At 38.3% G+C, this 22,402-nt stretch overlaps 1 protein-coding gene across 1 annotated transcript; it reads right to left on the bottom strand.

Annotated features, from left to right (window-relative positions):
- Positions 1 to 2: 2 nt before the first annotated feature.
- etfdh (electron transfer flavoprotein dehydrogenase) lies at positions 3 to 16,417 on the bottom strand. Its single transcript, XM_085360246.1, has 13 exons — positions 16,108 to 16,417; positions 15,231 to 15,389; positions 12,859 to 13,088; positions 12,325 to 12,406; positions 10,761 to 10,879; positions 10,241 to 10,318; positions 9,637 to 9,783; positions 8,734 to 8,874; positions 7,548 to 7,691; positions 6,358 to 6,526; positions 5,453 to 5,635; positions 4,353 to 4,574; positions 3 to 521 (listed from the first exon to the last, which is right to left on the bottom strand). The coding sequence occupies exons 1-13, from the start codon at positions 16,136 to 16,138 to the stop codon at positions 358 to 360; spliced, it is 1,869 nt and encodes a 622-aa protein (XP_085216372.1). The 5' UTR covers positions 16,139 to 16,417; the 3' UTR covers positions 3 to 357.
- Between the last annotated feature and the right edge of the window lie 5,985 nt (positions 16,418 to 22,402).

Genomic DNA, 22,402 nt, shown 5'->3' with positions numbered 1-22,402 from the left:
CATCAAGTTTCTTTATTAGTACTGGGACATTATCATAATATATACAATACTGTATATACCACCAGTAGTGCTGATATGAACCTGAGGTGATCATATATACACTATTACAATTGGTCAAGTACTTCTTAAAAACAAAACACTTTAAAATGCCTCCAAAGCAGCAAAAACTGCAAATTCTGACTTCAGTTTTACACGGCCTTGCAAAAACAATTTCTCTAACACCAAGTTTTTAAACATCCTTTGTCCTTTTTTGTACCCTCAAATAACTACATAGTTACTTCAGCTCTATATACTCAGGCACATTTTCCATATTCAAGTAATCTTTCAACACAAAAAGCAGAAAAACACCCAAGATGGTCACATTCCATTGTAGGCTGGTCCGCCACCACCCTCGGGCACAACCCAGTTGATGTTCTGGCTCGGGTCCTTGATGTCACAGGTCTTACAGTGGACACAGTTCTGAGCATTAATCTGCAACCTCATCCCATCACCTGTGTCCAGGGGAACATACTCGTACACACCTGAGTGTGGGTGAGAGAGTAAACGAGTTAGAAAACAGACCCAGAAGAAAAGCTGCTTGAATGACGTAATGACATGATTATCTATGTGAGATACTTTTTATATCAAATCCTTACATGGATACTGAGGAGTTCTTCCTTTTATAGTTTCTGTTATGGTTGCTGCACTGATAGTGTTCTGTCTAGGTGCTTGCTTTTACCCCTCTGACAGCATGTTTGGGATCACTGTCATTCTGAATAAAGAAGCCGTTGTTACATTCTTTCCAGATGGAGGATCAAAATCTGACAGTACATGTCTGCATTCATAATTTCATCAGTTTTGAAAGGATCCCCAAATGTGACAGATGGCTCTAGACACTGTTGTACTCTCTCCTGACCTCCCCTGTATATATTGACAATCATTAAGACTGGTTGCCACTAATTTTTCTTTCTTTCAGCCTTTTCTTCTACTAAGGCTTCAGCAAACAGTCCATGGATAAACTGAAGGACCAGATGTGTCTTTCAGGTCTGCATATTATTTCCTATTTCTTAACACTAGAACTGCTTTAGCTAGAACAGACCCCCTTGCATTTTAAAAATCTTGTGAAAGTTGAAATAAAACACCAACACTTATATTTTATGACTTTTCCTAAAATATGTCCATTCAGTGAATGTGATGAGGTCAATTATAAACTATTTATGGGCAATGACTAGTTCAGTATGTTTTTACAGTGAGACTGTTTTTATGCCTTTTTTATTTTAGCCTAAGTAAGACCAGCCATTATCCATTATGCTAGGTATTGTAGCAGCTGGATAGCGTAGTGATAAGACTACATGCCTTGGGTTTGGGAGTGGGAGTTTGATTCCCACCTGGGGGTGTCTGTATCCAGTAGTCCTAGATCCCCCACCCCAGACATGAGTGCGATAAATATGAGGATCCAGAGTGCTACGGCAAGGGGGAGCCAGGCCGACAGGTCAAAGGGGGAGAGATCTTGTCACCCCAAATGCGATAGAAGAAAGGATTGTTGAGTGTGGGAGTAACTGATCTACACTACGGCGGCAGCCTACAGCATACATCATTTGGACTGTGGAAGTGTAGTTGGATGATAGCAAAGAGCACACTATTTGGCATTTAAGTTCATCCCTTGAGTTTGCACGAATGACTCACGGGTCAGTTTAAAGTTGCTTTCTGAAAATAGTCAAGTCATTATGTCTGCTTCAGGTCTTTCTTTTAATGGTTGCCCCACCTGCAGGCAAAATGTCTTAATGTTGCGGGTTTTTATTTTCATAAGTTTTCATAAATTATAAATCTTTTTAATGTAGGAAGAACCATTAGCTAAAATTGGTCGTTTTTTTCCCACTCATTAAAAGAATGTTTTGTTTCTACCACAAAGGTTAACAAGATGAAATAATGAGAGTAAAAGTTGATAGTTTAATCAGCTTTTCATCTAATTTTCCCCATCTCCTAGTTACATTACTGCTCCCTGCTTTAATTTTAATAGCACATAGACCTAACTATTACCAAACCCTATAAAGCCCAGTGATAGACTCCAGCCCCACTTCTACTCTGAAGACGTGGAAGATGATGGATGGGTGGATGATAAAGACCAAAGGTGCACATAGTGATGGTAAAGTTGTAGATTTTTTTAAAAACCATATTCCTAATGCGTGCTTGCAAAATTAGTTAGACTAATCATGGTTAATGAGTGTTTGTGCCCAGATGAATGTAGGCTGCGGTAAATATAATAATTTAAGCCTCCAAACAACAGCCTGAAACTGGTAATGATGAGTGCAGGGCAAAACCTAACAGTGCTTCTGTAACTACATTTTAAATTTTAAACATGTAGCAGGTTCTAGATTTTGTGGCCTTATTATATGGAACAGTGTAAGGCTGACTGATTATACTCCAAACATAGTTGTGATTAAAAAATACAAAAAAACAAAACAACCTCAAGGATAGTTTATAGGCTGTAAGGTTGGAGGCAAGTAATAGATTTAAGCTGTGTTAGTTCTCTGCTGCTTTTCGCCAGCCAACCCTGGTATTCCCATAACTATTAAAAAAAGCATTTGGACCTTGCTGACCTAAAGCTGCACTGTGTACAGGGGTATTAATGTAACTGCTGGCCTTTCTCCCATGCTCTTTAGGGCTTGCGTCTGTGGGTCTCAACTTGTGCTGCATTTTGCTTCTCGTAGACCTCACATCATTAAGTTTCAGTTTCCAGAGAATTCAAATGGAGCCACAGTCTGAGAGACAGAATAATGAGTTTAGCTTAACTTAAATAGAGATAAACACAAAGAACCTGAGCCTGTCTACCTGGCTTAAACAAACTCACTCATACCCTAAACCTACTGATAATAATGTCATTACATTTGTTGTGAGATTTGGTTTTAAATGGAGGCTGAAGCTTTTAAAAACAAGAAAATGTTACTCATTACCACAGAGACACCCAGGAATGCTGGCCTCAACTCGCTCTCTTTTTTTAAAATACTTAGCTTGCTTGCAACATTGCCTGGTGTGCATGCAAAACCTACGGTACCTATAGAAATTTACAGTCTGTCAGTTTTTGCAAATGACCTTAAAATATTTTTGGGGAAGAAAAAGAAAATCAGGATACAAGATTTTTGACAGCCTCCTTTTTCCACATGTAGCACGCAGAAGGAATTGGTAAACTTGGGTGTGTGTGTTTTTTGTTTTTTTTTTAAATCCTATGGTTAAGGTGTGGAAGTTTCCTGGAAAGAAATTGTAAGAAGCAGCAAACAAGAGGACATAATATTAGCTGCTACTTTTGCACATCACCGCAATGTGATACCACACAGGCATTCACCTAATATCTGAGCTTACTGCACCCAACATTTGTGCCATTAAAGCCTGCATATGTCAAAATAGCTTAAGTTCTCAATAAGACATTAACCCATCAGAACATCTTCAATGAGCCTTGGAATTGAATGTACAACTCTCATGAACTATATTGCAGTGATGTACAACCAGACTTTGCTTCATTTGCTGTTTTAATCATTGTGGGTAGTGCTTCATAATTCACCGGTCCAAAATCTCCTAAAGGTATTCAACTGTGTTCAAGATCTATTGAGTAGGATGCTCACAGGAATAGTTACATAATTTTCAGACTAGTAAAACCAGGATAGAGATGTTTTACTTTAAGACAAAGGTGATAAATTCAGAACAATGTTTTATTGATTAGGAGAGACTCTTCCTTGGAGGGTAAAAGAGGGGCCGGAATCCCTTATTTAGAGGTCTCCATTGTTAATAATTCAAAGGAAGAGGTTATAAGTGGGGCTGAAGCTTATGCTTGCTTAAGTCAAGTGAAAGGCACGGCTAAAACAGAGAGACAATCACATCATCTTTGAATTAATGTAACAGGAGCGAAACCAACAAAAACTTACAGGAGAACATAAAAACTCTCAAAAGCCCCCAACCAAACTGGACGTTTCAATCTAGTGAGGTAACAATGCTAACTAGTACATGTGTGCTCCATGTTTGGTGAAACAACTACACATAACTGGTTTAAGAGAACACTAAATGAGAGCAATTCTGATAAAGCATTGACCATTTAACACATAAAAGAACTAAATCATTGCTGGTTCCAGTTTTCAGGTACAAGTGTTTGCTTTGCTTTTCTGAACAGACTGAATGTCAAGGTGACTATTATGTTTAATAAACTACAATGATTAGATTATGTAACTCTGTCCTCTAAGCACATTGCTTCTGTGTTACTAATGTTAACATGCCCTGTTTAATTTGATGTGGATATGTATGCAAGAACTCAGTTTTCACCTTCTTACTTTACTATGTGGAAAACATGTTGCAATTCTCTTTAGGGACTGTAGTGGCGTTACCTGCGGGGCAGAAACGTTGCTCGGGTCCATCGTAAATACCCAAGTTCCTGGCGACCGGGATGCTGTCATCTTTTAAGGTAAGATGTGGGGGTTGGTCCCCCTCATGGTTGGTCCCACTCAACGCCACAGAGGAGAGCAGGTCAAAGCTTATCTTGCCATCAGGCTTGGGGTACTCAATCGGTGTACATTCCTTAGCTGGTTTCAGCTGGTTTGCATCAGTACCTGAGAAAGATTTTGCAGAGTTGGTCACAAAATGCTGATTTATCCGCTAGGATAAGATAACCTCAGACCTCAGGTAAAGACAAACCACTGGTATTTTGCGGTTTCTGCCGTTCTGCAGCAACAAACTTGAACACAGTGGAAAACCTACAGTAGTCCACTTTGCAATCTTTGCACATTAAGTCAAGGTCACTGGCAATACAGACTTTTTACAGCCTGGCAAAGAGTTAAAGTAGAGCTGCAGCCACCGATTATTTTAGTGATTGAGTAATCTATCAATTAATCACATAATTGGATAAGAAATACTTTTGTCTTATTAATGAGCAATAATAAATACTCAAAAGAGAAAAAGCACAGGTCTTTCTAAATGAACTGCTCATTGGTTTTCTATTTTAGTAATTGTAATGTTTTAAAATTTTAAAACATTGCACTGCCTCTCACCCTATGGTAGCTCCAGCTCCCCTGTGGAAAAGAATGGATGGATGGAAAAAATATATATAAATACTCTCAAGTACTCTCTGACGAGGTAGATTTGTTGTGTGTTCAGGTTCATGTGTTTTTGTGCTTGTGTTTAAGTGTGAAGAAGACAAGCGAAGAGTGTTTGTCTTTACGCCTTTAAAGGAGAATGTAGTGGCTAAAATGAAGAAAAGCGAGCATATCTGAAGTTTGCCCCATGCTTTGATGCAAAGTTTCTGTGCTGCTGAAAAGAGATCTTATAATTGTTTAGAACGCTCGCGTTTTCATGGTGACAATGATGCGCTACAGAGCCACGTGTTAATCGAAGCATCTAAGCAAAAAAATGTGTCAAGAATTTTTTATTATCAAATTACTCGATGAATTGCCGCAGCCCTAAAATAAAGAATCTGTTCTGCAATACTCACCACAGTGTTTTAAGGTCCAAGGCTCTTTTCCTCTAAAGATCCAATAGAAAATGCCAGTGTAGATCATACCACCGTAGAGGCCAAAGTAATTGTGGAATGATGGCCTAATATTTCTTACTGCGTACAGCTCCTTCCACACCCAAGAATTCTTTAGGTTCTCAGCATACTCAGGTACATGAAGCCCTAATGAGGAGAAATAATAAAATAGAAATGATAGTTAACAATAACAAATTTAAGGACTTTAGGCTGAATGAACATGAATGAAAGTGGAAAAAACAATGTTACACCAAACCCTTGCATGTAAATCTGAAACCATCTCAAATGGGCACTACCATTAGGTGTAAAAAAGCAATTTGGTTAACTAACCATTTAAAAAAAATGTTTCTTTCCAGAGTACAAGATTTGAAACATAACTTTTATTAACTGAGTAAGCACTGTACTCACGAGATCCATTTTGTTGCCTATGCAAAGGTTTTGTTTAGGCAAGTGTATATTATTTCCCTTTTGGTTACGTTGAACCTGTGATAAATCGTTGTCAATGAATTCTGTCCTTTCAGAAAGTGAGTTATGACCCTTGAAACTGCTTACACTTGACATTTTTATTGATACTGCAGTTCCCTGATTGATGCACCTTCAGTTTGAGCACAAAGATGATGCCCCCTTAGGAAAGAAGTTTTCTCATTGTGTATTGAAAACTCATAAGCCTTTATTGCCTGACCTTTTCAACCTTTCAGAATTGCTACCTGCCATTCAATCTTGTGCAACCCAGGTTTGTAGGGTCTCCCCTATGTTGTTTCAGAATTTGATTTAGAGAGGTAGAATCCTCAACATCCCATGACTGAGTAAATGTAATACATACAGGTGCTGTAGCTACCATGACCATTGCTAGGTCTTAAACTCTGTACCTGCTGTCTCCGAGTCCAGAGTCTCTGCTGTGAGTTTGGAGAAAATGGCTTCAGCAGCCAGCATGCCACTCTTCATTGCTGTGTGGGTGCCTTTGATCTTTGGCACATTCATGAAACCGGGGCTGCAGCCGATCAGCAGTCCTCCAGGGAAAGTCAACTTTGGGATGGACTGAAAAGAAACAGGAAGTAGTTCATGTTTAACTTTCTTCTGTTCTACTTTTAAGTAAACTTTTAATTGGAATTTTTGAATTTGGCCATTTAATCAGATGTAACCTGGGAAAATGTGTCACTATGTCTAAACACATTTCTGGCCCATGACAAAGTAAGACTTAATTAATATTCAGGCATCTATTTATGTAAAACCCCCTCAGGGATGAGCAAAGGCCCCAGCTTTCCTGTCTATGTGAATGAGGAGTGGCTGAGCAGTATATTATATATTATATATATATTTTTACTTTTTTTTTTTCTTGCCACCCCAGGTGATCACTTTTGCTGTCCATATGGATTAGAGAGCAGTGTTAACTTTCCACCTTGTTCAGCACTTGTACAAGTAGAATGTAATGCTTGGTCAATATAGTAATGTTGAACATTTTTTAAACACATTAAGCACAACTGGTCCGCACACAGTTAAGGCAGTTACCAAGGGTAACAACTTAGCCATCTAGTGTTTATGTTAAAAGCCAGAGGGTGCCATGGAAAATGGACAAAAGAGCTGCATGTGGCTCAAAACCCCTGCCCCATGGAAAACAAATGACAATTATTACTAATTAAAAAGCTGTGTTTATATTATTAATATTCTACTTTTGTCCTCTCCATATCTGATAGCTCAAGTGATATTACCTGATCTCTTTTCAGACCTTTTATTATTAAAATACACTAATACTAAAATTCTAATTGACCAGGAAGGAATCATAAACAGAAAAATCAGGACAACCACTTTACAGACTCACAAATGCAAATGCTTTATACAATTAATAACCAAACGCACAATATTGTAATCAATTCTTTGTTGTTGTTTGCTGTTAATATGGAGTTAACAACTTTAATTTGTTTACTCTTGATTGCTCATGACTTTAATTAATAGATTAAAACAGTCCTTAGAGTAAACCTAAGTTGTGATGCACATCTTGTGATGAGCTGTACTCACTCTTTGGACATTCATTATGCAATTACGCAGAGTACAAACATACCTGACATCCTCCCTCATTCAGGGCCCTGGCTCCATATGCAATCCTCTGGCCTCCCTCCAGTGTTGGAGCTACAAAGGGATGGTGCTTCCAGCGTTGGAACTCTCTGAATGGGCTCAGGTAAGGATTAGTGTAGTCTAGACCGACCTGACGTGAGAGAAATTGTAACTTCAACAGACTGAGCGGAAAAAATAATAATAATAATCATTGAAGACAAATGCAGGCTGAAAACATTTTCTTCCACCAATCTATGCCTGCCAGATCATTTAAACTTAAAATAGAGACCCTACTTATTTTTGTACCTGTTCAGATCATTCTGAACCTTATACTGAACTTTTTTGAAAGTTCCAGAGTGAAACTATGGGAGGAAGTTTTTTGGGTATGAAAGCTCACATTGGACATTGAAGCAAAAAAATACCAGGACTTCTAATGTCCTCTATAACACAACACAAGGTCACCTTGTGTTGAGTTGTCTGAAGAAGGATGAGGCTAAAGTTTAAAGAGTGGCAAATATGGAAACAGACTCCTCTGTGCTTGATGTGTGGCCACATTCACTGACTGCACATGAAAGGCATTGGTCATAGATGTGAAACCTGCCTGGCATTCATGGCAGTAGCTCTGAATATCCAGGTAACAACTCAAAATGGCATCATGCAATCAGGACAAAATATGAGATCAGCCTCAAGCGAGACTGTGTGCGTGTGTCTTTTGGTGGTAAAATGAAATGCAAAATGAACTCAATTAATGACCAGTGGAGAGCTTCATAATCCAGTCTGACAGAGTTGGAGAAAATTTGCAAAAAAAACCCAAAACCCAGTGATATCAACTGTCTCAGTGCATGTGTGCAGAAGCTGTGATCACATCAGGGTTGCTTTGAGACCTTTTTTTCTTAGTTTATTGCTAAAAGCATGATACATGCGCAATTTAAATTTCGAATTATCTCTACATCAGATACAGCACACAGACATAATATGTAATCCTACAACACATATGATCTAGTTGGAAGAATGAATGTTGAGAATGAATTGCTTTTATTTATTCATACTCTACAGACTGAATAATAAAAACTAATAATGTAAAATGCCAAAGCCTTTATTGAAAAGCTCAAACAATATCCTGACATTTTTTTACTGCATGGAGCATCCAGCTATCATGTATGAATTGGTAAAATGTGCACAAAACCACTCACAACAAAGCCCAAGGCCACTAGAGGCTCTCCTTCATTTAGATGATACAGAAAGGATCCTCCATATGTGTTTCTGTCCAGGGGCCAACCCACAGAATGCTCCACTCTGCCTGGCCTCCACTTCTTCTCATCAATCATCCACAGCTAACGACAAAAGACACAAAATCAAAAACAAATGAGATGTTACAAATCGTGAAGTATCTTTACTATATTATTCCTTTAGTATTATAGTGCCATATTATAACCTTTAGTAACTCTGCATAAGTCAAAGTTGAAAATGGTAATTATTTATTTTATCCTAGGCCTTAGTAAAGAGCCTCAGTTCATCCATTTTCTGTTTTAGCACTTCTTCCTTTAAAGTCAACTGTCATCATCCTCCTGTCAGTTTGCTTTTGTAAGTCATATGACCCCAGGTGGAGCTAAGGAGGCCTAGCCCAGCTTTTTATTGTCAGGGACTGATTGTATCCTAGACTGTGACCTCTCCTCAATATGGCAGTGATACTTCTAGGCTGATGGACACAGACTCACCATTCACTCAGGTAAGCACACACATCAAACAACTCATTGCATTTTCCTTTGTAAATAAACCAGTTAAACCCCAGTAAACTTGAGTGGACTCCGTCTTTTGTTGCAAGCTGAAGCCACCTATAACAATGGCTTTATTCTGATTGACAATGTCTCGAAAACAAAAGGTTTGTGGCTAGAGCCAGTGCTATGTTCCTGTGATGACCATATTAAGAGAATCATAAACAGACAAGAAAAGAAAAAAAAAACCCTGAAACTAAGCATTTAGAGCAAGCCCGATGAAGCCTGAAGCTTATAGTGACTTCTTATTTATGTTTATAGAACCACAATGTCATCCAGTCTTGAAATACTAAGCTGATAAAGACAGTGTATGGTATTTACCTCCTTCAGGCCAATGGCATAGGTTTGGGGTTCACAGTTTTCACGCAGGTTGAATTTGTTGTACAGCTGCTTGGCTAAGTGGCCGTGACAGCCCTCACCAAACAACGTGACTTTAGCATGGAGCTCCATTCCCCTCTCAAAAATATCCTGATGCAAGAGAGGAGGAGGATTCGTAGATGAAAGACAAGTAACTGAATAGATTACAGAGAATAGTTAGGTTGTCCTGGTGACAAACACTGAATTGCTTTTTTTGTAGACACTAATGATGCACAATGGGGGGAAAAAACCCTTGAAATAGATCAAACCCTACACTCTCAGAGCCAAATATGATTTTCTACATGAAGCGTATGAAACAAAAACACCATATATAATGCTCTATACTGTTTTGTAGACCTTTTCCCCAGGTATAAATAAAGAAACGGCATATTTTTATGCCTGATGGTTCAGTTTGTTTTATATATCTTTAACATAAAGACCTGATAAATCAAAGCTATTCATGTGTAGATTACAAGAAACTCCCTAAAGGTTCTAATTTTCATTAAGCTAACACACCAAAGACAAGAGTGGAACAGTATTATTAAATGAACTTTTCACAGAACATTACCTTTGGTGATCCATCCTTGGCAATGCCTACATCATTGGTGGCAATTCCTTTTACACTTCCATCTTCATGAAATAAAACCTTAACATAACAGAGTTAACAATGAACACTTTACACATTGAGAGAGCACTAACCACTACATGTTCAATTAATTAAGATGGTTGAAAACTGGATGTCTATACATTCCTAATTCTGTAAATTCCTACCACCTTTAAGCCTATCATGTAAAGTAAGACATACAAGGTTTGTGATGTCAGTCTCTTGTTATTCTTTTATAACTCATAAAACCAGACCAGTAGTGTAAGCAATAATAGTAAGTTTTAATTAAGTTTGATAGCCTCATAGAAGCCAAAAAAACAATTTCAAGAGAATAAACAAGATCAGCAAGGCACTCACCAAGTTTCGTAAATATCTTACAACTGGTAATTCAGATACCGTGTCTCGTGAACAAGACATCAATCACACAAAGTTTTGAATGCCAATGACATATAGTACATCAATGAAAAATCAAAGACCATCTTACCTCAGCTGCAGCATAACCAGGGTACAGCTCAACACCAAGCTCCTCAGCCTGTTCCCCCAGCCAGCGCACAAGGTTCCCCATCCTGACAATATAGTTACCATGATTTTGCATGGGCAGGCCTACGAACGGTAAGAAAGTTCATCCACAGATTAAGTGAGCACCTTGGATTCTCCAGAGTTTTATCAATAAGCTGAATTACAGGTTTTTGAGTCTTTGGACTTGACAATCTCAGTGCAAAATAAAAAAACAAAACAAAAAAAAACCCATATCAAGTGTAAACCTCTGTGTCTTTTTGTGAAGATATTTTGGTCAAAGTCCATTTTAAGACCCTTTAAAATTAACCTTTAACCTTAAGACTAACAAACAGGCTGGCTCATACCATTAGGGTTCCAACCATTCTACTGTCTCAGCTAGACTTTTGGAACCACACCTTATATTTATAGTGCAATTGTTTTCTTTTAGGCAAGTTTGCTCATGCACATCGTGAGCCTACCATGAAACTTTCTGCAGTGACGTGCCCCAAAACCATTTAAAACGCTTCTAAACAGGTAGAGATCAGGAGTATAGTTTATTATACTTTTTAAGGTCTTTTATTACATTTATTGTAAAAGGGCATGTAGACACCCTAAAGATATAAGATTTGGAATGATATAATCTGGTTTTTAAGTGATGACGTATAAACCCTGCTTCAGAGTCCAAACTACTCTGCATTTATTAAGGCTGTTGTGTTTTTATAATGTTTTAATTCTTTGTATCTTGTTCTATTTAATCTAAACAAGCCCCTTAAAAAAAGTCAGTGATCACTGTTGGTGTCTCTCGGTGTTATTGCCAATATTCATTTGCAGCACATTTTAAAGCTCAGTTTTTAAAACCTTACGATGGAATTACAGCTCAGCCCATGCAGCAGTATATTAATGACTAACCTCGTATTGTGGATGGATTATCTCAGTTGTTTCCCTGACTGAAGTTTGGTCCATTTACGGCATCCTGTCATGCAATTGCATTTGTCACAACTTCATCAATTCTGTTTTTGTGGATGCCTGCATGTTAAACCTGGTAGAGCAGCCATACTGGTCATTTTATTAGAGATGAAAGAATTTAGATAATTTGTAACTCTCAGTGATGATGCAGTGCTTGTTTGACTTTGGGACCTGAAGTGGAGTTTGGACCCGGAAACAGCTTATGACTTCAGACTTAAAGACCGGATACTTGATTAAAAAAATATTTTCACATTTCTATATGAAGCAGCATGTATAAAACAAACAAAAAACAAACAAATAACAAAAAAAAAAAAAAAAAAAAAAAAAAATTAAGAATCTATGAACATGAATATACACAAATATACAATTAATGAATCAGTCTGTTATTGACTACATGAAGATTTTTGGTGAAAATAGAGTGTAATCAAGAAAGTCCCAGAATTTACCAATTTGTGCAATTCCAATTTCTGCCTTCAACCACGTAACCCTAACTAAAATATCCCTTTGCCAGTACTCTATTGAGACATATAGCATAAGACAGTGTTATAACATTTTTATTAAAAATTAATACGTGCGGCTTTTACCTGGCAGTATGGGAACAGGGATTCTGTATTTCTCTGTTAAAATGTTGAATACATCTTCAGTCACCGGTGTGTTCAATGGTGCCTGTAGTACAAACATTATTATTGATGGTTTGACTTCCAAAGGATTTCTAATAATATAAACTATAATAACAATATAATAAAACAATTATAACAATTTCTAATATTCAAAAATTACATTCTTATACCTGTACTGTACTCTAACATTCCAAACAATTTTTCAAGCTTCACAGAATTGTACAAATTCTGTTTCTGTCCCATATACTGTATTTTCCAGTATTCCATGTATTTCCATGTTTGCACATTTAATAAGCTGCTGCTCATATTTCCTGTTTTCCTAGAAAAATATAAAGAAATAAGGGGTGGCTCCCGACACCTGCAGAGTACTGTATGTGATAGTATGCACAATATGTTGCCTTTTTTAAATACAGCGTTCCTTACATGCAATCATGTCAGATGCATTACACAATCTACAAAACATCTATACATCAATCACATGTTTTTTAAGTCACCTACCCCACGCTCCTTCCAATCAGGAATGAGCTCAGTAAGGGCACTGGGCTCCAGACAGGCTCCTGACAGAGTGTGTGCTCCAATCTGAGGGGCTTTCTCCACAAGGCACACTCGCAGCTCCTTTTCATGTTTGTTGGCTAGCTGTTTCAGACGAATAGCTGCTGCAAGACCAGCAGGACCTCCACCAACTATCACCACATCTGCCTCATCTGCAAACCTCTCCATTTCGACACCTGCATGAAGAACATTAAATATGGAAGAGATACTCAGACCAGACTCCAATGATTACTCATGTGGAAGAGAACGCCGCTCAGTACTCAGCTAGTTTTAAATATCTAGGATGAAAACAGCAACTCTGTGTGCCCAGATGGTCTTACTTTGGTTAAAGCCAAAGTAATGCCACCCCAAACCAAAAATTGAGAATTTTTGGAATCAATGTAGCTACAGAAAACGCGAAAAGTGAAAAAAGCAACAAAACTATTTACTGAATGGCAATAAATGAACACAGTGAACTTTAAATTTGGATTGACATTAGAACAACGATAAGACTTCACAAAAAACAAAAATAATTTTGTTTTATTCATGCTTAAGAGTTGACAAGCATACCAAATCCACACTGCAATTTCTCTTTGAGAGTACTCAGCTTGATTTCTTTTTATGATTGCTGCATGCAGTGACTAAGACTTTGTGCACTCAGCACCAGACTCCAATGATTCCTCAAATACAGCTGCCTCTGGAAAATTTGCTTTAACTAATTAGAAGATATACAAATATAGTGTGCCACAAAATCCATGAAATCATTAACCTAACTGAAGTCTGCCAAACTGCTTTTCAAGTGTGTGTCAGAAAGAACGAGTGCAAGAGGTGTGATGAAATGCTGAGAGAAACTGATGACAAGAAGAGTCCCTTTTCACTACCTGCGGTTTCAGTTGTTTTCTATTACAACTGAGTACCACCTAATTGAAAAGTCTAAAAATTGAGTCGAGTTGAGCCAATCCGTTTCCAGTAGGTACTAGAGATGGCACGATACCACTTTTTTATGTCAGATACCGATATGAATCCGATATAGTGTATTTTTTAATCAATAATACTGTTTTTTTAAATATCTTGCTGCATTTTGTATAATTTCATACTCAAGTTAAAAAACAAACAAACAAAACACTCAAGCTATTCTGTTATACCTGTATGCAAAAAATACACTGCACCCAAAATATTTCATAGTTCAGCAATACTGATCAATCTAATAAACTTAAACCTACACCACCCTCCCTATCCTGGTATTTTAAAAAGATACTAAGCGGAAATATTAAGCAACCTAACTAATAGGGTTGCCAACTCCCAGCAAAAAAGAAATAAAATAAAATAAAATAATATAATAGGGAACCACCCCCACCCTCCACCTCATGATGCTTAATCGACGTAATCAACTTTAATTTGATGCAGTGTGGGAAAAAAAGTGGGCCAAAAACAAACAAGAGAGACGAGAGTTGCGACAGAAAAGCTGATCAGCCGATTATTGATCAGTTTCATGATTGAAGTAGCAACAGAAGAGGGAGGGAGAGAGGAGAGGCAGTCGCTCCATATATCGGTTGTTAAGCTTAACGTGGGAATGCTTTGCAAACATTCAGAGATGAACTTACATACTTGCTTTACTTCTCTCTGGGATAACTTTCTCTGAGATGAAATGCTGGTTTGGTAGTGAAGCTGCAAATGCTCAACCAGACCGCCGAGAGGTCACGCACGCCACAGCCGCTCTATCACGTTACGCATACTGCTCCTACGTGCTAAGGTTATGAGTTGAGTTACGCCATGTCGCAAGTTTTGTGAGGTGCTTTCATGATATTTAATGAATCGGATTACATTTTTTATTTCTCTCCAATATCCGATCCAGTAATTTAGGTCAGTATCGTAATTTAGGTCAGTATCAGTACCGATACATAATATCGGATCGGTCCATCTCTAGTAGGTACTAGTGGAAAAGGGCTATTAAAAAAAAAACGCTTCTAAAACTGATTGCCGATGCGGAAACACACTAGGAGAAAAAGCTGAAAATGGATTTTGACAAGTACGTATGCAGTTTCATTTGAAAGCTGTACAAAAGATTTCTACCCAGTATTTCAGTCTTTATTTGTGTCAAAGGTAGGACGAGGGTACAGTGGATTGAACGTATTGAATACATGGATTGAAAATAATGATTTATCAGCATATAACTCAATAGCATTTAGCTTGGGGGTTGGGGGCAGGCACAATTCTGTGACTCTTGCAAAAACCAGACTCCATACAGCGGGCAGAAGGTGTTTAAAAAATAATTATGTAAATAATTAATTAATCACATGATTCTAACTTCTTAATTAACTTATAACAAAGTTACTTACCTTCCCATCTCGGATCTTTATCTCGAGGATGGATGGTGTAGTGTGTGGTAATGCGGGGTGTTGACACTGTAGAGCATGCCCTTCTGTGTAGTGCTGTGTAGAGCTGAGGGGTAGCATGCTCTGTTTTTATTTTCTGTAATAACCTGGCACATCTGTGGGCTGCAAGACAGAAAACAGCTGCCAGTCAAGACCAGTTTCGGCTGGTGGTAACGTGAACAAAAATACTGTTCTAACTTGACTGCTTTCAGCCTGCGTGGGTTAAAAAAGAAAAGACACAAATTAAAAGACTTCCAACCAGCACAAATAGTCAAAGCCTATGGGTTTAGGCAGGTTCATTAGTCCTCTTATGTAGTCATAGGACTTGTGAAACAAAACACGTCAACAATTAGATCATGAAGTAATTACCCTGCGCAACCGCTGCACTTCTAAGTGCCAAGCTTGCAGAGCTACTCTTTAACTGCTGCAAAGATAGACTGCGATTTATCATCGGTCTCCCGTTAATAAATAGCTTGTTAAGTTTCAAAACAATGACGGGACCTTAAAATAAGTACCTAAACCTCTGAAAAGTCGTAACAGTGAATGTTTCTTAGGCCTAGGACTCATTTCAACTGACCTATTTACTAGTTCAACTTTAACCTACTTATTAGCTTTACGCTAACACAGGAGATGGTGCTAGGCTGTTTGGGCTAATGCTAAGCTTAGCATTTCTAAAAATAATTGCTAAATGCATTTAACAACAAGGAAAACATATTCACGACTTAATTACGTACTAAATGCTAGAGTAAAAAAAAAATGCTGGTGAAATCTAACAGCGGTATCTAACGTCAAACAGTGCAAGCTCGAAATGTGTTAGCTAACCGGCTATTAGCTGACGTACCTTGGCATGAGTATCTGCTAGCTGGAAACATTGTGTGTCTGCCAGTGCAAACTCACAAGCAGACAGCGGGTTGTCTTTTGAAAAAAAAAATACAGCCTGAAGAGAAGCTATTACGTCCTTACTTTGCTGCCAGTTTAAACGCTTATGAAACCCGCACACCTGCTACGCGAACTACCAGTGAGGTATGTAGCTTACAAAAGGGCTCTCATAACACCGATACATTCAGGAGCGTCAAAAACTGCGCTGCTCTTGCAGCGGCGCCGCTTACTTAAGACAGCCACAACTACGCAACTCGCCCTCTGTCAGAGCAGTGTTATGAGATTGTAAAGTGTGAGTCGGGCATTATTTAAAGGTGTGTCCTCAGGCCAATGTCCAGCTGGTTTAGTTTTTATTGGCACGTACGTGTCTAAGTTAAACCAGTCTGAGCCATAACTCCCCTTGGAATATCATCATCTTATCTCATACAATTTAGTTAATCCATAGCTGCCGATGAATGGAGAGCCAAAACTGCTGGGAGTAATTTTAACCCAGCACACATGGCTTAAACATTAGCCTTTTCAGCCAGGTTTAGCCAGTGTGAACTTTCAAAACACATGACCATTTAATTCCAGTTTGGACAAATGGCTTACCTTCTGTCTTAGGTTTGATTGACAGGTGTAGAACTGTCCTGCAAACTCCCATAAACCCCAGGAGTCATCAGCAGGAGGAGCCAAAGCAAATGAGTCAACAGATAGTTTGTGGATACCTTTTGACAGCCTGGTTAGCAAAACCCAAAGAACACCTGCTGATGGCATTGTAGAATTCATGAGATACCACAGTGATGCAGTTGGTCTGAGAATACATGGTCCACTGTCAGGAATGATGTGTATCTACACCTTTATGTTTTGGGAATAAAAACAACCCCTATGTATACCAATGTACTGCATATCACAGAGTTGTTATGCCTATTGTTGATATATTCATGTAGTGGCTATTAGGGCTGAACGATATATCGCATTTGCGATAATATCGCGACATGATCAAGTGCAATTTTCTAACCGCAAAGGCTGCGATTATACTGCGATTATATTATACAATTCATGGGCTGCATCCTCCTGAGGCCGCATTTGTAGACCGATTACGTCACAGCGACGCGCCGAAGGCTGTCCAAATTACTACCATATCCCAGAATTCATAGCGCGGCCCAGCCAAACTCCAGTTTCCAGCAATGGCGGCCGCTACTAAGTTTTAAAATTACTCATACTAATCTTTCTGGGTCACAAAATAAACTTTTAACATATTTTCAGGCGAGAAAGTAGTTGTGTAAACATCAAATATCTGCTCGGTTTATCAAGATATCCCATATTTGCAAAAGTGCTTCGACGTTTTCAGAGGCGTCTGCTACCCACCAGCTCGACAGCTAGCCGGGAGCTCGAGGGTTACTGATGCGGCCGAGAACGGCACAACTCCCGGCACATCATTTTCAGATCACCGCGGAGTTTCGCTGCTCGGGTTAAACGTAATATATAAGTCACTTAGACAACCTAAAAATGTTATTGTTGGGCTTTTTTCAGTGTTTTGTTTGTTCGTGAGTAAATCGGTTTGGCTGAGATTAAAGTTATTAGATTAGATAAAATAAAACTTTATTAATCCCCCGGGTGGGTTCCTCCTTGGTTTTCACACAGCTGACTAAACGTCAAACAGAAAACTTATTAAACAGAAGTATGAGACAGTCGAGAATTTACACCAGTGTCTGGTTATATTTTAGATAGCAAGAAGCAGACGGCCGAGTTTATTAAACTCCACCGAGACAGCGGTGACGCTAATCAGAACTAGACCGTCCAATTTCACGCCTTTAAACTTTAAAGGCGTGTTTGTGTGTGTGTTTATACAATTGCTATTATGTTTGCACTTTATGTGTAATGTTACTGACTGCAGAGATCAGTAAGATGTGTGTATTTTTTATTTATTAGTTTTATTTATTTAATATTATTTTTTAATTGAATGACTGTCTAGTAGTTCACAGATGTCGAAAAACTGAGTGTGGTAAAGCCACTGATTTTTTTTATGTATATTTCTGCAATCTGCACATTGTACTGACTTTCATTTTAATGTTTACACCAGGGTTCCTTGTCAGCACTTTATGCTCAGATGTTTGTAAGCTAAAAATAAACTATTGTGTATGTTCAAATATACTGTTGTGATTGAAGAAGTTAAATAAAAATGTCAGTCATCAATTCATGCATCACCTCATGTCATCATAACAGAGGTCTGTCTTCCAGGAAAGAACAGTTTAAAATTAATGTAATATAGTATTGGCCATACTATATGATGTATTGCTTGTCTTTGTTTAATAATACAGAAGACAAATACCTTAAAAAATAACCGCATATCGCATCGCAATCGCAATATTGGGGCAAAAAAATCGCAATTAGATTATTTTCCATAATCGTTCAGCCCTAGTGGCTATTCTAGAGTCTGTTGGAGCCCTAGGCAAAAATTCACAGGGGAGCCCTCCAACCAGCATTCTTTACCATTATGTTGTGAATAATCTGACACTAACTAAAAAAAATATATGTATTGCACTTGACACCATCACATCACAACCAACAGAGTGGGACACACTATGCTGCTTTGCTGCTAAGCTAACTAATGTTAAATTCCAAAGTAAACAAAAGAAATAAGACAAGTAAGACAATTTAGTTATTTAATATTATTTGGTCATTAGTTGTTTCACTCAACTTTGCCTTGTTTTTTTTTTTCGCTCCTAGAAGATGAATCTCTTCATTTCTCTTCATTTTTATTCAGTAGCTTTCCTTATTGTCATTGGGTTTGTTAAAAACTCACATATATTCTTTAAAAATATATATATATTTTAATATTTTCATCTTGAACTGAATGAGTTTGTCACTCCAATTTGTGACTCTAATTTATTTTACTTAAAAGTATTTAATTAAATTGTAGTGAAATTGTAGTGCCATAATCAACATTTTGAGGTTGAAAGGTTTTATGGCTAGCTCAAATTACTCTTAGCTACCTCTTCATATTTCATCTGAGATATGCAGTTTTACACCTTAAAACACTGAAGTTTAAGAGGAAATGGTTAGAAAAACATGCTACAACTTTTCTCAGTGAGGACTGCCTATCCTCATTGCTCCTAAAATACAAATGAATTTGCGTTATGAGTACAACAAACATTAAGATCTCATTCAACAGATGCACAGCTTCTTTACTCTTTTCGTTCTCTCTCCTGTGTGCTGTCTGTGGCTTTGGATCGTTGAACCGATATTTAAACTCAACTGGTATTTAAACTCATCTACCTTCACTATCTCAACTCCTTGGATCGTCACTGTTACACCTGTCTACCGCTCATTAATACGTCTTGCATTAAACTTTCATTCATCTTCTCTCTAGAGAGACCTCCACCTCTCCATGCTCTCCTTTACTTGCTCTCTGATAGGGCTGCCACGATTAGTCGACTAGTCACGATTACGTCGACTATCAAAATCGTCGACGACTGATTTAATAGTCGACGAGTCGTTTGAAGCTTTGTAAGATCACAAAAGATGCAGGAATGAGTAGTAGGATTTAAGAGTGTAATAACGGACTGAAACAGAAGAGGGCAGCACTGCATGTACAAGGATGCCAGCTGCCGTTAAACCCCGAAGAAGAAGAAGCTGTCCCAGAATTCATAGCGCAGCCCAGCTCAGTTTCCAACAATGGTGGCAGCTAGTTAGTTTTAAAATTACTGTTATTATAACACAATATATAACACAATAGTGCCCTGCAGACTGTTCACAAACCTGAGGGATCTGGGACTTAACAGCCATCTGTGTGCATGGGTGTTGGACTTCCTCACTGGCAGAACTCAGGTGGTGAGGGTGGGCAGGTGCTTCTCCAACAGCATCACCATCAACACAGGAGCACCTCAGGGATGTGTCCTCTCGCCACTGCTCTACTCCCTCTACACTTCAGACTGTGTCGCCACCCATGGCTCCAACACCATTGTGAAGTTTGCTGACGACACAGTGGCGTTGGGTGCCATCTCCAACAATGATGAGACGGCCTACATGGATGAAGTGAAGAATCTGGCATCGTGGTGCCAGGACAATCACCTCCAGCTGAACGTCAGCAAGACCAAGGAGCTGGTGGTGGACTTCAGAAGGGGTCAGCACAGAGACTACAAGCCCATTATCATCAATGGAGCTCCAGTGGAGAGGGTGCAGTCCTTCAAGTATCTTGGTGTCCACATCTCCTCAGACCTGACATGGGCTGCCCACATTCAGGTCCAGACCAAAAAGGCTAGGCAGCGCCTGTATCACCTGACGACACACACACACACACACACACACACACACACACACACACATATATATATATATATATATATATATATATATATATATATATATATATATATATATATATATATATATATATAATGTTCTTCCTCTACACCCCCCCCCCCAATTTTTTTGCACATGTCGAGGAGCGTGTCAGGCTACATTTCACTGTGTGTTATACTTGTATAACTATGCATGTGACAAATAAAGAACCTTGAACCTTGAACCTATTATTCTTTCTGGGTCACAAAATAAACGTTTAACATATTTTCAGGCGAGAATGTAGCTGTGTAAACCTCAAATATCTGCTCAGTTTATCAAGACACCACATACTTTCAAAAGCGCTCCGACGTTTTCGGAGATGTCTGTTACCCACTAGCTTGATAGCTAGCCGGGGGCAAGGCTCACTAGAGCCCGTGAGAACACCGGACTCCCGGCAAATCGTTTTCAAACCCACCGCCGTCTTTCGCTACTCAGGTTAAACATACATAAGTCACTTAGATAACTTAAAAATGTTATTGTTTGGCTTTTTTTTGTATTTTATTTGTTCCTGAGTAAATCAGTTTGGCTGAGATTAAAGTTATAATTTTTACTCAGCTGAATAAACGTCAAGCAGACAGCTGATTATCAGAAGTGTGAGACGCTTGAGAATATACTCCGGTGTCCTGTTATATTTTAGATAGCAAGGAGTTTAGTAAACTTCACTGAAACAATCTGTAAATTTCATTAAAATTTAATAAACTATCATCTTGTCTTTATTTTTAGTTAGCACATACCTTAAACACTTAAAGCTGTAAGCTAATGATAGTTATATAAGAGCAGATGCATGCTGGTGCAATAAGCTGTATGTTTGACGTCCAATGGATGATGATCTGATTAGTCTACTAATCGCAAAAATAATCGGTGACTAGTCGACTATCAAAATAATCGTTTGTGGCAGCCCTACTCTCTGAATATCATACTCCATAGAGGCTCTTGCCTGTTGTCATCTGTCAAAGTCTCCCATCACCACTGCAATAAAAAAAAAGGCGCTCAGAGCAGATCCATGATATAATCCCAATCCCACTCACATACTTTTTTGCTACTCCAACTTCCTCTCTGCAGTATCACAGATCTTCTCTTGGCAACCTATTACATGCTTTCTCTAGATCCACAAAGACACAGTGAAACAGACCTGCATAATTTCCATGTCAATTCTCAGAGCAAACATCACATCTGTAGCACTTTTTCTTAGCATGAAGTCATACTGCTACTCACTGATCATCATCATCATCTCTCCTCTTAACCTAGCTTTTCCCATATCTTCGTATCATCAGCTTTATCCCTCTCCTTAAAAATCCTCTGCCCTTCCTGATTCATTAACTGTCCTCCAGCTGGCCTCTTCTTTTTCTCAAAGTATTCTTTCCATCTTCTCAGCACACTCAGTACATTTGTAGATGTTATATCTCCTTAACCAAAAAAAAAGGACATAAATTGATTTGTCAAATAGAAAAAAACCTTTTTGGGCCTGTTGAAACTTGTGCTAATCTAATTCCATGTTTAATCTAATCAGTTTTTTATTGTTGTGTAACCACTAGGTTTGAATATGCCACGCTTTAATTGGTTCCATTTTCACAGATTTTTTTTTTCAACTTGTAACTCCATCTTTCATTTCATTTCATTTATTTATTTATTTCACACTTGGTACAACAGTTTCCACAGTTAGTTCTTTCAGACAAACCAACCACACTTTCTATCAGTAAAGCACTGCAACCATGTGTGAAAAGGAGCAGGAAGAAGAAAATATTCTTATTAAACCCTGCCCCCTATTTACAATCCAACTTATATTGCAAGTGGGCACCAAAAATCAAGGAACAAACTAACATTAACATTTATCTCCGGTCCTAACTCAAACCAAACAACAAATTTACAATCAGAATATACCACTCCACATAGTAACAAGGAGAAAAGATAAGTAAATAAAATAAATGAGG

This window comes from Diplotaxodon limnothrissa, linkage group LG2 (genome assembly GCF_057381915.1).
Source record: "Diplotaxodon limnothrissa isolate DT_005_m linkage group LG2, D_limnothrissa_male_GT1.1, whole genome shotgun sequence".
Taxonomy (NCBI): domain Eukaryota; kingdom Metazoa; phylum Chordata; class Actinopteri; order Cichliformes; family Cichlidae; genus Diplotaxodon; species Diplotaxodon limnothrissa.
The sequence above is the reverse complement of the archived record's forward strand: the minus strand, read 5'-3'. Positions and strand labels throughout refer to the sequence as shown.

Excerpts from the sequence above, each read along its gene's own strand:
- etfdh (XM_085360246.1), bottom strand. The coding sequence starts at position 16,138 with ATGTTTCCAGCTAGCAGATACTCATGCCAAG. Across the intron at positions 10,880-12,324 it reads CCCTGTTCCCATACTGCCAG|GCCTGCCCATGCAAAATCAT; the intron begins GTAAAAGCCGCA and ends TACCGTTCGTAG. Across the intron at positions 10,319-10,760 it reads CTGGTTATGCTGCAGCTGAG|GTTTTATTTCATGAAGATGG; the intron begins GTAAGATGGTCT and ends TGTTATGTTAAG.